General features: G+C 39.3%; 3 protein-coding genes and 1 non-coding gene across 5 annotated transcripts; 3 read left to right on the plus strand and 1 right to left on the minus strand.

Annotated features, from left to right (window-relative positions):
* Positions 1-659: 659 nt before the first annotated feature.
* On the plus strand, positions 660-1597 carry LOC108822237 (nucleoside diphosphate kinase 1). The gene is made up of 3 exons (XM_018595268.2): positions 660-814; positions 914-962; positions 1129-1597. The coding sequence occupies exons 1-3, from the start codon at positions 764-766 to the stop codon at positions 1473-1475; spliced, it is 447 nt and encodes a 148-aa protein (XP_018450770.2). The 5' UTR covers positions 660-763; the 3' UTR covers positions 1476-1597.
* A 251-nt stretch (positions 1598-1848) lies between these two features.
* TRNAS-UGA (transfer RNA serine (anticodon UGA)) lies at positions 1849-1930 on the minus strand. The gene has a single exon. It is a non-coding gene; the product is annotated as a tRNA-Ser (tRNA).
* Positions 1931-2030: 100 nt separating this feature from the next.
* LOC108823067 (chloride channel protein CLC-f) lies at positions 2031-6346 on the plus strand. The gene is made up of 8 exons (XM_018596296.2): positions 2031-2666; positions 2773-3175; positions 3603-3797; positions 3992-4446; positions 4568-4672; positions 4975-5400; positions 5496-5728; positions 5935-6346. Exons 1-8 carry the CDS (start codon positions 2223-2225, stop codon positions 6014-6016), a joined length of 2343 nt encoding a protein of 780 aa, XP_018451798.2. The 5' UTR covers positions 2031-2222; the 3' UTR covers positions 6017-6346.
* A 2662-nt stretch (positions 6347-9008) lies between these two features.
* On the plus strand, positions 9009-13378 carry LOC108822517 (serine/threonine-protein kinase BRI1-like 1). Of its 2 annotated transcripts, XM_056992580.1 has the most exons (3): positions 9009-9168; positions 9247-9380; positions 9515-13378. In XM_056992580.1, exon 3 carries the CDS (start codon positions 9632-9634, stop codon positions 13142-13144), a length of 3513 nt encoding a protein of 1170 aa, XP_056848560.1. In that variant the 5' UTR covers positions 9009-9168; positions 9247-9380; positions 9515-9631; the 3' UTR covers positions 13145-13378. The 2 variants fall into 2 exon arrangements, with proteins under 2 accessions (XP_056848560.1, XP_018451123.2); XM_018595621.2 differs by lacking the exon at positions 9247-9380 and having other exon boundaries at positions 9015-9168.
* Positions 13379-13888: the final 510 nt, after the last annotated feature.

The following is a 13888-nucleotide window of genomic DNA, read 5'->3' on the forward strand; positions in this document are numbered from 1 at the left end:
ATAAAGTGTATCTGACTATATTTCCTACTATAAAATATTAAATTATATCAATTTTTTATTTTGTGTTTAAAACAATATAATATGACTCTCAAAGATGTAAAATATTCTAGCTCTTCTTTTAAACCAGATCTTTTAAATTAAATTTTCATAATTGATATGTTTGACAATAAATTTGCCATAAATTTAAGGATATAGTTATATTCATAAAATTGTTTGGAAACTGATATAAGTTGGTTTATAATCATTCTCTTTTCGGAAATAAATTAAATAAATCAACCAATTAAATTATAACAATCAATCATTGTACATGAAAGTTTTCGTTTCAAATAAGTGTTTTTTTAAATTTTAATTCAAAATTTATTGATAATATTTTTTAATTTATTTTTCTATTAGTTGAAATATATTTAGATATATTAATAATGATGTTTTTATTTTGAAAATATGTAAAATTAAATATCTTTTTAATTTGTGTGTATAAATTCAAAACAAAATTAAAATGAAATGGAAGGAGTACTGGTGGATTTCTTATTTATTTTGGTTAATAATCTTTTTTAATTTATTTTATGTTCAAGTTTCAAGTGAGGCATCATGCACTGGACCATCAAATAATAAAAGAAGAAAATCTTTTAAGGCCCATCTGGAGAAGCCTCACAGCGAGGAGCGCATATTCTCAGCATCTAGGGCTCCTATATAACTACGTCTTGTCTTCACTGCGTAATAGGTATCGCCGACGAGTAACAGCATAAAAAAAAAAGAATCGAGAATGGAGCAAACTTTCATTATGATCAAGCCCGACGGCGTCCAGAGGGGTCTGGTACGTTTCTACTGATGTTTACTTATTGTTTGATTTATTGTTGTTGAGTTTCCTCGCAAGAATCTTGACTATGTTCTGCTCTTTGTGCTCTATCTTCAGGTCGGTCAAATCATCTGCAGGTTCGAGCAGAAGGGTTTCACTTTGAAAGGTAAATCCATCAGTTCACGGTGTCAGAGTCTACTTCATTAGCTTTTCAAGTTTATAGCATTGTAACTGATACTAGCCTAGCTTTAAAGACTTAGATCTGGTCAGTATTGGATGGATACTTCTCTCCAGTTGACGATAGTTTGTTTTGATTTGTGGCATTGTCTCAGGTCTAAAGTTGATCACAGTGGACCGTCCTTTTGCTGAGAAACACTACCAAGATTTGTCAGCTAAGCCCTTCTTCAGTGGCCTTGTTGATTACATAATCTCTGGTCCAGTCGTTGCAATGATCTGGGAGGGAAAGAACGTTGTGTTGACGGGAAGGAAGATCATTGGAGCAACCAACCCTGCAGCTTCTGAACCAGGAACCATCCGTGGGGATTTTGCAATTGACATTGGCAGGAACATTATCCATGGTAGTGACTCTGTTGATAGCGCTAACAAAGAATGTGCGTTGTGGTTCCCTGATGGACCTGTGAACTGGCAGAGCAGCCTCCACTCTTGGATCTACGAATGATTCCATCGTTTTTGTGATTCAAAACATGTTTCTCCACTGTTATTGCTGTTATCTCTGTTGCTTTCCACCTTTTCATCTTTGTTTTGAAGTTTGAATCTTAAAACATGACTTTGCTTTTTTTTGTGTGGGTTTTCTTTTACTCGTCGTATATTCTCTTTCTCCTCGACCAAGAAAGCTCATCGGTGTGGGTGTTCATGCGCTAGTATTTTCTTGCATTCTAAAACACCGGACCTGTGAGAAGCCACCGCTTATGATAAAAGCTCATTTTTCTTTCTACAAATTAATATTCACAACGATGAAAAAAAAAAAAATTAATATTCACAAAACTACCGTTCCAGTACTTGGAAATGACAAACAAAAAGCAAAAACAAAACGTCGACAGCAGGGTTCGAACCTGCGCGGGCGAAGCCCAACAGATTTCAAGTCTGTCTCCTTAACCACTCGGACATATCGACTCGTTGCAATATATTGAGCAAGGTAATCTCTTGTTACCACTAAAAGACGCAGGCCCAATAAAAGCCCATAAGTGCTGACTTGATCCTCTAACTAGCACTGAGGCTTCTCTTACGAGGGATGCCGCGTGTTTCAGAATCTGAAAAGCCGATCAAATCTGAAGAAAACCGGCGACGAATCTCTTCGGCGTAGATTCCATATCATCCCGGGGACCTAGTGATAGATCGATGCCGTCGTGAAATCATCAAGACGAGTTGGATGATGCGTTGGTATAACGGAGGCTAGAAATTAGTGATGTCATCAGGAGAGTACAACAAGGAGGACAGGCATCTATTGCGATCCACCGACGGAGATGAAGTCGTCGTCATTGGCGGAGAAGACGATGATCTCGACGTCGAATCTCAGTCTCCGGCTATCAGGAATTCCACCGGAGGAGTTAGAAATCTGTTGAAGCATCTCGATCGTAGATTCTCTCTCTCTGGACGTCGTCTAAGCTTCAAACGACTGGAGAATGTCAGAGTAGATCGGAACCGCCACCACAATCCTTCTTCTTCTTCTTCCCCACTCTCGGCTAGTGTGGTTGCCGGAGAAGAAGATGGCGTCGATGATATCGATTACCGGAACGATGAAGGCAACGACGTGTTGGGAGATGGTGCTCCACCTGAATGGGCTCTGCTTCTTATCGGCTGCCTTATCGGTGTCGCCGCCGGAATTTGCGTCGCCGGCTTCAACAAAGGGGTACGGTCATACACATTCATGCGTCGGATCTTCATCTGTTCACTTTAATTTTGAATCTATATATATTCGACTTCTGATTCGATAGAGTAGTGTTTTTTTTGTCTAGGTTCATGTGATTCATGAGTGGTCATGGGCTGGTACACCCAACGAGGGTGCGGCTTGGCTTCGTCTACAGAGACTAGCTGATACTTGGCATCGGATTCTTTTGGTTCCTGTCACTGGGGGTGTTATTGTTGGGATGATGCATGGTTTACTCGAGATCTTGGATCAAATTAGGCAGTCCACTTCTACCCAAGGACAAGGAGTAGATTTACTTGCTGGTACATTCCCAGTGATTAAAGCTATTCAGGCTGCTGTCACCCTTGGTACAGGATGTTCACTTGGTCCTGAGGGACCTAGCGTCGACATTGGAAAGTCCTGTGCCAATGGTTTTGCGCTAATGATGGAAAGCAACAGAGAAAGGAGGATAGCTCTCACTGCGGCTGGTGCGGCTTCTGGGATTGCATCTGGTATGATTTATAACTGTTTATTCCTTGTCCATTATTTATATCATATGTGTGTATTGTTGGATTGCCCAATGCCATTGCCAATGCACTGAACAGCAGCATGGCTGTGATATTTTATGCTTAATTAATCTATATGGATCTCCTTTTCTCTCTTGGTTCCAGAATTTTGTATGAACTGTAGCCTACAAATGTGTCTATGAATTTTAGGTTCTAGCACTACACAAAGCATTTTGCTGGTATTAATTACTGAAAAAAGAGTTTACTTTGAAGTTGGAATTCTGGGTAATGGTGTTTCTTATTATAGATGAGAGCACTGAGAGAGTCTGAGACTGGCACTACAATGATTTGTCTTCCCAATAGGAAACCAGTTTGCAACAATTTCATTAATGGTTATAAATTTGATGTATCCGATCTTTATCTGTGCTTACAGGTTTCAATGCAGCAGTGGCTGGCTGTTTCTTTGCTATTGAGACTGTTTTAAGACCTCTACGCGCCGAGAACTCGCCTCCATATACCACTGCAATGATAATTTTGGCCTCTGTTATATCTTCGACTGTGTCGAATGCGTTGCTTGGGACTCAATCAGCTTTCACAGTCCCCTCGTATGACCTGAAGTCCGCGGCAGGTATGTTATTCTTTTGCTTTTAAGTTAGTCTTGTGATATATAATTTTTCAGTAGCTTATGATCTAGTGTCCTGATGAATAGGTGATAATATTATAAAGAATCTTGGTATCTTTAGATTACAAAGGCCGGTATTTTATTTGCTTCAACTAGCATTTGTTTATAAGTGTCCCAACATGTTTTTCACTCGTCTCCAGAGCTACCTCTGTACCTGATATTAGGCATGCTTTGCGGTGCTGTTAGCGTTGTTTTTTCTCGCCTCGTCACGTGGTTTACCAAGTCATTCGAGTTCATCAAAGACAAATCTGGTCTTCCTGCTATTGTGTCTCCTGCATTAGGTGGTTTAGGAGCTGGGATGATTGCTCTCAAGTATCCTGGAATTTTGTACTGGGGGTTTACAAATGTTGAGGAAATTCTGCATACTGGAACGAATGCTTCAGCTCCTGGAATTTGGTTATTAGCTCAGTTAGCAGCAGCCAAAGTTGTGGCTACTGCTTTGTGCAAAGGCTCTGGGCTTGTAGGTGGTCTATATGCACCAAGTTTGATGATTGGTGCTGCTGTTGGTGCTGTGTTTGGAGGTTCAGCTGCTGAGATTATAAACAGAGCTATTCCTGGTAATGCTGCTGTTGCTCAACCACAAGCTTACGCTCTGGTATTGTATTCCCTTTGATGCAGGCCTCTACTTCAATGCATCTTTTTCTAATTTTGATAGTGCCCACTTCGGTTGTTCGTGATTCTGACTCATCAATATGTCCTCATTTTATGTGATACAGGTTGGCATGGCAGCGACATTAGCGTCCATGTGCTCAGTCCCCTTAACATCAGTATTACTACTGTTTGAGCTAACAAAAGATTATAGAATTTTGCTTCCTCTCATGGTAACCATACATTTTCCCTTTCAGTTTTTTTTTTCTTTCTTTTTCTTCTGGTGCTTATATAACATGTGGTGCTATGAAATATAACATGTGGTAAAATCGCTTAGAGGGGTGAGATTCATGAAATGCTTCCCTAGTTGGCTTGTTTAGCTGATCGAGCAATAAATCTTGAAACTATAAGATGAACCAGTTAACATTTTCGCTATAATAATATTTTTAACCAAGCCATAATAGAGAGATAAATTTCGTCAGATCTTTATCATGTTTATTCATGATCTGATATGCCTCTCTGTTTCTTCTAACAGGGAGCGGTTGGTTTAGCAATATGGGTCCCCTCTGTGGCAAACGAAGACAAAGAGAGTGATTCATCTGAGGGTCGCAACACAGGAAGAGGATACTCTTCTCTTTCACCGTCCCATCTTAATACGGAAGGCATTTGGAGACACACGGATAATGCAAACTCCCTTGAGCTTACCGTCATAGAGAACCCTGACCAGAAATCCTTCTTTGATGAAGAAACTATTCTGGAAGAGTTAAAGGTATTGCGGGTTATGTCAAAGAACTATGTGAAGATTTCTCTGGGAACAACACTAAGAGAAGCAAGAAGCATCCTCAAAGACAGCCACCAGAACTGCCTTGTGGTAGTCGATGAAGATGATTTTCTAGCCGGAATCCTAACACACGGAGACCTCAGACGTTGCTTGTCCAATAAGGTCTCTCCAATCATAGATGTAAGCAGTGAAACATAGTAAACTCCCCAGTCTCATCGTTCCTCTTGTTTTTTTTTTTGGCAGTGGAGTTGAATGAACACTTTTGTCTCTTGCAGGAAAACACATGTCCGGTTTCCTCAGTGTGTACTAAGAAAATAACGTACAGAGGCAAAGAACGCGGTTTGATTACTTGTTATTCAGACACGACTGTCGGGGTGGCCAAAGAGTTAATGGAGGCAAGAGGGTTGAAGCAATTACCTGTCGTAAAACGAGGTGAAGTAATTCATAAAGGAAAAAAGAGGAAACTGCTTGGCCTTCTTCATTATGACTCCATCTGGACTTTTCTCAGGTAAATACAACATTTTCTCTTTTACCTATAATGCCCATCTGGTCTTCGTTTTGATACTTAGTGTATGTTTCTCCAAACGAATTCACAATCTTAAGCATCATAAGCAAACCTCAGTGTATGTTTCTCTAAACGAATTCTTAATCTTAAGCATCATAAGCAAACCTCATTTGTTAAATGTAAAAAAAGAATGTTCTTTTGTCACGCAGAGATGAAATGGGTCGTAGGAGATCGATCAACGAGCGGAGAAAAGACAGGTATGAAGAGGTTGGTGCGGCAAATGTGCATTGATTTGGGGTTTGTGCCTACCCATCTGGTATAGCTTTTTCTTGTTTTTAATTTCTGCTGTGCAAATTGATTAGAACGGAGAAAAACAAAATAATACCTCTTTGTTAGTAAACTCCTATCATTTACTCAAAAGAAAAATCTAGTGTAACATAGACACGACATTTGTTGGGTGATCTCTGCTTAAAAGTTAGTAATATCATTAGGTCTTAGCAAACCTTGTGCTATTCAGAATCGACAATACTCTTAACTGAGACAAGTGAGTTTTGTTGAATTTTTTTGTATAGTTTCTTCATTTATTAAGGTTTATATAGCATTTATCGACCTTTGCATTACTTTCATTGATTTGCTTTTCTTTTTGCATGAATGTGTTGTACAACTGTTAAATGAAATAATTTTTTGAAAGTCCTTTTACCTTGATGGATAAATCATATACAGAAGATCCACCGCAGAGATACTGCAATGACTGATAATGGACCCTTGTGTTAATCATTTTCACTAAAAAGAGCTTTAATTTACAGTAAAATTTGGTAATTAAAAGAGAAAAAACTAACAAATAGTTGACTAATTGATTGGAGTGTGATTGAATTTTCTGGTCACATATTGGTAAGTGGGTGACGAATGATTAATGTAAAACGCTTAGCTTTTTCTTCATTATTATTAGGTCGGTCCTTAACGTCAAACAAATAGTAATGAATATGGTTTTTCAACATTCTGGTTGATACCCACAATAAAAAGTGCACAAATAGTCTTAGCATCTTCCAATCTGTCATATGGAAACAGCTTGGTATAAAAGCGTAACTAGAAATTCAATTTAATTTCAAATGATTATTTGTCGATAAATCATTTTCCAATACGTGAACTTTTTTTTTGTATTTGAAAGATGTCAAGTGACATGCATGCAACTATTCTTCAATTTCCTTTTACTTAATCTTGATAATGATACGTTGGACCATTAAAATGTCCCTTTCCACCTTTTTCTATTTCTTCTTTTACAATCTGTATATGGACTAATAAAAATAATAAAATAAATACACACCTGGTATAATTTGGACAAATAAGACGAATTCTTATATCATAAACAAACAAGTAAAAATTTGAAAAGTTATTTTTAGTTATATTTTTGAAATTTTTGAGATTTTTATAAAATTGTTTAGTGTTTATCAAGATTAACAACTGTACAAACAGTTTAGTTATAATGGTTCTTATTAGAATAAAAATATATTTTATAGGTTAAATTCATAGATGTTGATCGTTTCACTTTTGCTAGAAAAGTAACAGTTTATATTTAATTAGCTAAATTATCCGACTGATTTTTTCTTTTCAAAAATTATATTTTATTCCAGTCTTTGAGTAATTTAGCATCACACTGTATAAAAATAAATATACTTAGTGGGCATGGGAGAATCTTTTAGAGTAGAAAGAGGTCACAAAAATATGCGCCCGTGCGGTAGAGTATACTGACAAAATTGGTACACGGCCCAACCCTACGGCCCACGCGCGTCGAAACCGTTTCCGACTTTTCATAAAACCCCTTATTATTTTATTTATCTTACTATCCAACCCATTAATAATAAACTTATTTCCTAGGACCCTTGTCTTTTTCCTGCCTCCTTTTGTTAACTCAAAATTTCCGACCCTATTGTCAATTACATCGGACATCACACAAGCTAAGTAGGTTTTAAATGATACACTACTTTCCTATTTTCTATGTGTATAAACTATGTTATTTGTTAACACTTCAAGAAATTTGTTTGTCTTTTCCCCGTAATCTCTAGCTCATTTTTACATGTGAACGAATGTCACGGGTTTTTGAAACTAATGTTCTAGTTTGCAAGTTATTGATATTTGACTGATTGTATGTAAATGACATACATTAATACATTATATGCTATCTCATTTATTATCAATATATATTATAATTCATCATATTTATAAATTTACTGTAAATATATATATATCTTAACATTTAAATATTATCCTGACCAAAAAAAACATTTAAATATTATCATGCACACAGATCTTTTTTTGACATCAACAAAACTGAATTTTCTATTAAACGCAGTAAAATTAGATGGATAAAAAAAAATTCAACTTGTTATTGTTAATAAAATAAATGTGTATAATTATAAAATATCTGTAAGAAAGTTTCTCTTAGTTTATTCTCAATGCACTTTGGTACTCGAAAGACTAAGGTAATACAGCTAGATTTCATTATTTATATATGGGCTTGTTTAGGTAGAAACTGGATAAAATGCGCAGTTGCCAGAAGTTAAGCGTCAATTATATAAATAAAGACAATACGCGGGGCCGCAAAACTAATATACAATAGAAAACGAGGACCATAAACAAATTAAAATACATTACGATTTATTAAATTCAGTTGAATTAAAATAAGCTTAGTGCTTTGTGTGTAGGGTTAGAAAGCTCCATAAATGCGTAGAAACATACGAAAAATAGGGGAAAGTAGGCCTTTATCGTAACAATCGTCAATTTTCTTTAATCATATTTTTTTTCTTTTTTTGAGTTTGAACTATTGGTATAGAGCAGAGACAACTATTTACTAACATGGGAACGAGAGACCTATATCATCTTTACATACGTGCCGGCTAATTCATCTAACCCCCAAAACAAGTAAGATTTAGACTGATAATACAATAATGTTAAAAATCATAAATTTCGCCGTGAAATTCGACCTTAATTAGTTTGTGAAACATTATTTTATGATTAAAGTAATACGACATAATTGATGATTAGACAGAGATTATAAAGAGAAAATTAATCTTTAGTATCATGATTATGTTTTCTCTTCTTTTCTGGAGGATTATGTCTTCATTTTTTCTGCTTTTTCTTTTCTTACTTTTTCTTCTTCCTTTATTTACCAAATTTTCTTATTATTATATCTTTGTTTGCAATTTTCCGGCAAAGAGAATATTATTTTTGAATTAATTAAAGAAATCATTCATTTTTACAACAACTAGACCCATTGATATTTCTTTCCAAACAAGGACACCCATTACCTCTTCATTTACGCAAGATCAAAAAGGAAACTTTTTTTTTTCCGGGAGAATTGTTGTTTTGTGCCTGGAAACAAATCACTTTTTTTCTCTCTCTTTTCTTGGTGAATTGGTCGTGCTAAAAAAAGGTTTCCTCTCTATGTAAGCACTTCTCTATCTCTCACTACAGAATCTTAAACCATCTGATTTTGGTAAATATCTAACTTTGGTTGTTTTCAGTCCGACCATCTCTGCAACATCGTACTTGAGAGCAGAAACACTATCTTAAACCAATTTCTCTTGTCTTCTTCATCAGTGATACTCTGTCTCTGTCTCTCTCCTTCTTCCAGTCACCTTCACAACCGTCTACTTAGGTTAAACTCTTTGTTTTCTTCTTTAAAAAGTTCTATATATGTATGTATATATATCAGCTCTTTCTTGATTAAAAATTGTTTCTTTTCTTTTCTTTTTTTGTCTGTCTGAAAGCTCACTCTGTTTTTATTTTCAGATTACAAGAACTGAGCACAGTAAATGAATCAGAACAAGTCAGAAGAAGATCCTTTAATTCTTTGAGTATCATCAATCTCTATAAGGCTTATTCTTGATCGAAACACTTGGTGTGGAAATGAAGCAAACATGTCTGCTGTTATCGCTTATCCTCTGTTTCTCCGCAACTTTTCTAGTGATGACCACTCATGGCAAAAGACTAATCAGCAGCGACCAAGACAACAACTTGTACGAAGCTTCTCTCTTAATGTCGTTCAAGCAAACCTCCGTCAAGTCTGATCCTAACAACATCCTCGGCAACTGGAAACACGTGTCGTCGGGTCGTCGTGGCTCGTGCTCCTGGCGAGGCGTTACTTGCTCTGTCTACGGTCGAGTCATCGGATTAGACATACGAAACGGCGGAATCACCGGAACCCTAAACCTAGTTAACCTCACTGCGTTGCCTAGCCTCCAGAATCTTAACCTACAAGGAAACTATTTCTCTTCTTCTGTTTCTGCTTCCTCCTCCTCCTCCTCCGGCTGTTATCTTCAGAATCTTGATCTGTCTTCGAACTCCATCTCAGAATACTCAATGCTCGATTACGTCTTCTCCACATGTTCCAATCTCGTTTCCGTGAATTTCTCCAACAACAAGCTCACCGGAAAGTTAAGCTCAGCTCCGACGTCTAAAACCTTAACAACCGTTGATCTCTCATACAACCTCTTATCCGAGGACATCCCGGAGAGTTTCATATCTCCCTCTCTTAAATATCTCGACCTAACTCACAACAACTTCTCCGGCGACTTCTCCGATCTCTCCTTCGGCTTCTGCGGTAACCTCACCTTCCTCAGCCTATCGCAGAACAACATCTCCGGCGATCACTTCCCGCTTTCTCTAACCAGCTGCAAACTCCTTGAGACGCTGAACGTCTCCCGGAACAACCTCGCCGGAAAAATCCCCGGCGGTGGAGAATACTGGGGGAGTTTCCAGAACCTGAAACACCTCTCCCTAGCTCACAACCGTTTCTCCGGCGAAATCCCGCCGGAGCTTTCTCGGCTCTGCGAAACGCTGGAGACTCTCGACCTCTCCGGAAACTCTCTCACCGGCGAGCTTCCTCCGCCGTTCACGGCCTGTGTCTCGCTACAGAGCCTCAACCTCGGAAACAACTTCCTCTCCGGCGACTTCTTAAACACAGTCGTGAGTAAAATCACAGGACTCGCGTATCTGTACGTTGCTTACAACAACATCTCAGGCTCTGTTCCGAGTTCCCTCACAAACTGTACGAACCTCCGTGTTCTTGACCTAAGCTCCAATGGCTTCACCGGAAACGTTCCCTCTGGTCTCTGCTCTTCGCCGGTTCTTGAAAAGCTTCTCTTGGCTAACAACTACCTCTCGGGAACAGTTCCCGTGGAGCTTGGCAAGTGCAAGAGCTTAAAGACGATCGATCTCAGCTTCAACGCTCTCACCGGTCCCATCCCGAATGAGGTATGGACGCTGCCGAACCTCTCTGATTTGGTCATGTGGGCGAACAATCTCACCGGAAGAATCCCTGAAGGTGTTTGTGTCCAAGGAGGAAACTTGGAGACTCTCATCCTCAACAACAATCTCTTAACCGGTTCAATCCCTGACTCAATCTCCAAATGCACCAACATGATCTGGATCTCTCTTTCAAGCAACCGCTTGACCGGGACCATCCCTAGCGGAATCGGAGATCTTACCAAACTAGCAATCTTGCAGCTGGGGAACAACTCCTTGTCCGGGAGCGTCCCACCTCAGATTGGGAACTGCAAGAGCCTCATCTGGCTTGATCTCAACAGCAACAATCTAACCGGAGACCTCCCTGGTGAGTTAGCTAGCCAGGCCGGGCTAGTAATGCCAGGGAGTGTTTCAGGTAAACAGTTTGCGTTTGTGAGAAACGAAGGGGGTACGGATTGCAGAGGTGCGGGTGGGTTAGTAGAGTTCGAAGACATCCGTGCTGAACGGCTAGAGCGGTTTCCGATGGTTCATTCGTGTCCCGCGACTCGGATATACTCAGGGATGACAATGTACACATTCTCCGCAAACGGGAGCATGATCTACTTTGATGTCTCTTACAACTCGGTGTCCGGTTTTATACCTCCGAGTTATGGTAACATGGGGTACCTCCAGGTCTTGAATTTGGGACATAACCGGTTAACCGGAACCATACCGGATAGTCTTGGAGGACTGAAAGCTATTGGTGTTCTTGATCTCTCTCACAATGATCTTCAAGGGTACATCCCCGGATCGCTTGGATCGCTTTCTTTCCTAAGCGATCTTGATGTCTCAAACAACAACCTCACTGGTCCAATCCCATTTGGTGGCCAGCTAACAACGTTCCCAGTCACAAGATACGCAAACAACTCCGGCCTCTGCGGAGTTCCTTTGCGTCCCTGCGGGTCTGCTCCTCGGCGGCCCGTTACAGCCCAAGTCCACCCCAAGAAGCAGACCGTTGCAACCGCTGTGTTTGCTGGTATCGCGTTTTCCTTCATGTGCCTTGTGATACTAGTCATGGCGCTTTACAGGGCGTGGAAAGTTCAGAAGAAGGAACAAAAGAGGGAGAAGTTCATTGAAAGTCTTCCCACTTCAGGAAGCTGTAGCTGGAAACTCTCTAGCGTCCCTGAGCCGCTTAGCATCAACGTTGCCACGTTCGAGAAGCCGCTGAGGAAGCTCACTTTCGCGCATCTTCTTGAAGCCACAAACGGGTTTAGCGCAAAGACTATGATCGGTTCTGGCGGGTTTGGAGAAGTGTACAAGGCTCAGCTCAAAGACGGGTCGACGGTAGCCATCAAGAAGCTGATCCGAATCACGGGGCAAGGCGATAGAGAGTTCATGGCAGAGATGGAAACAATCGGTAAAATTAAACACAGAAACTTGGTTCCTCTTTTGGGATACTGCAAGATCGGTGAAGAGAGGCTTCTTGTCTATGAGTACATGAAATGGGGAAGCTTAGAAACCGTTCTTCACGAGGTATCGAGAAAAGGAGGCGTGTTTCTAAACTGGGCCGCGAGGAAAAAGATAGCGGTTGGAGCTGCAAGAGGACTAGCGTTTCTGCACCATAGCTGCATTCCTCACATTATCCACAGAGATATGAAGTCTAGCAACGTTCTTCTCGATGAGAACTTCGAAGCACGTGTTTCAGACTTCGGTATGGCGAGGCTGGTTAGCGCTCTAGACACGCATCTGAGCGTGAGCACCCTGGCAGGTACTCCAGGGTACGTTCCGCCCGAGTATTACCAGAGTTTCCGGTGTACGGCCAAAGGGGATGTTTACAGCTACGGAGTGATACTTCTTGAGCTTCTCTCTGGTAAGAAACCGATCGATCCAGGGGAGTTTGGAGAAGACAATAACCTTGTCGGGTGGGCGAAACAGCTCTACAGAGAGAAAAGAGGAGTTGAGATTCTCGACCAGGAGCTTGTAACAGAGAAATCAGGAGATGTTGAGCTGTTTCATTACTTGAAGATCGCGTCTCAGTGTTTGGACGATCGACCGTTTAAGCGGCCAACAATGATACAAGTGATGGCCATGTTCAAAGAGCTCAAGGCTGATACAGAGGAAGAAGACGATAGTCTTGATGAGTTTTCGCTTAAGGAAACTCAGTTGGTGGAAGAGTCACGTGATAAGGAGCCTTAAGATAATCAGATGCTATGTTCTAAATTTTGGTGTCAGTGTGTATATAACTGAAGAAGCTCCAGCGAGAAGGTTAGATCGAGAAGAAGAAATCTATTCTAGTTGTTAAGCTTGTGATTTTCGCTTGGAGGCTTCTTTTTTTTTCTGTTGTCATTGGTTAACTTGTTAAGCACGGTGAGAGAAGTTCCTCATTGTAAACTTTTGTAAGTTTCGATTTTGAAAAACGGTTGGTGGATATGTGGCGTGAAGTAATGGATCATTTTCTCACATAACCCTCAAGGACTTGGTTTATACCTTAATGAATAAGTAGATTTTGTCCCGTGCGGGTGTATATTTCAAAAAAATATTGTTATTTATTTTTCATGTCAATATCAAAGCTGGATAAAAAATTCAAATCTGAAGAACCGAACCGATCACGATCCGAAAGAAAAATACCAAATCCGAACCAAAAATGATTAAACATCCAAATTATTCGAAATTTTGATATTTAGACAACCGAAACCACAACCAATTTGAACCGAGGTATTTTGGATATCAAAATGTATCCGAAAAAGATTTATATACTTATATATATATTAATTATTTTAGTTTTAATGTATATAAAAACATCCAGAATATATATGATACTTTTAAGTTGGTTTAAATACTTGAAAATATATAAAATAGTCAAATATAAATACCTAATATAGTAGAAATACCCTCAAAACACCAAAAATAAAATAAAATAATTATTGATTTTTGATCCAA

Source organism: Raphanus sativus, chromosome 8, assembly GCF_000801105.2.
Source record: "Raphanus sativus cultivar WK10039 chromosome 8, ASM80110v3, whole genome shotgun sequence".
NCBI classification, from domain to species: domain Eukaryota; kingdom Viridiplantae; phylum Streptophyta; class Magnoliopsida; order Brassicales; family Brassicaceae; genus Raphanus; species Raphanus sativus.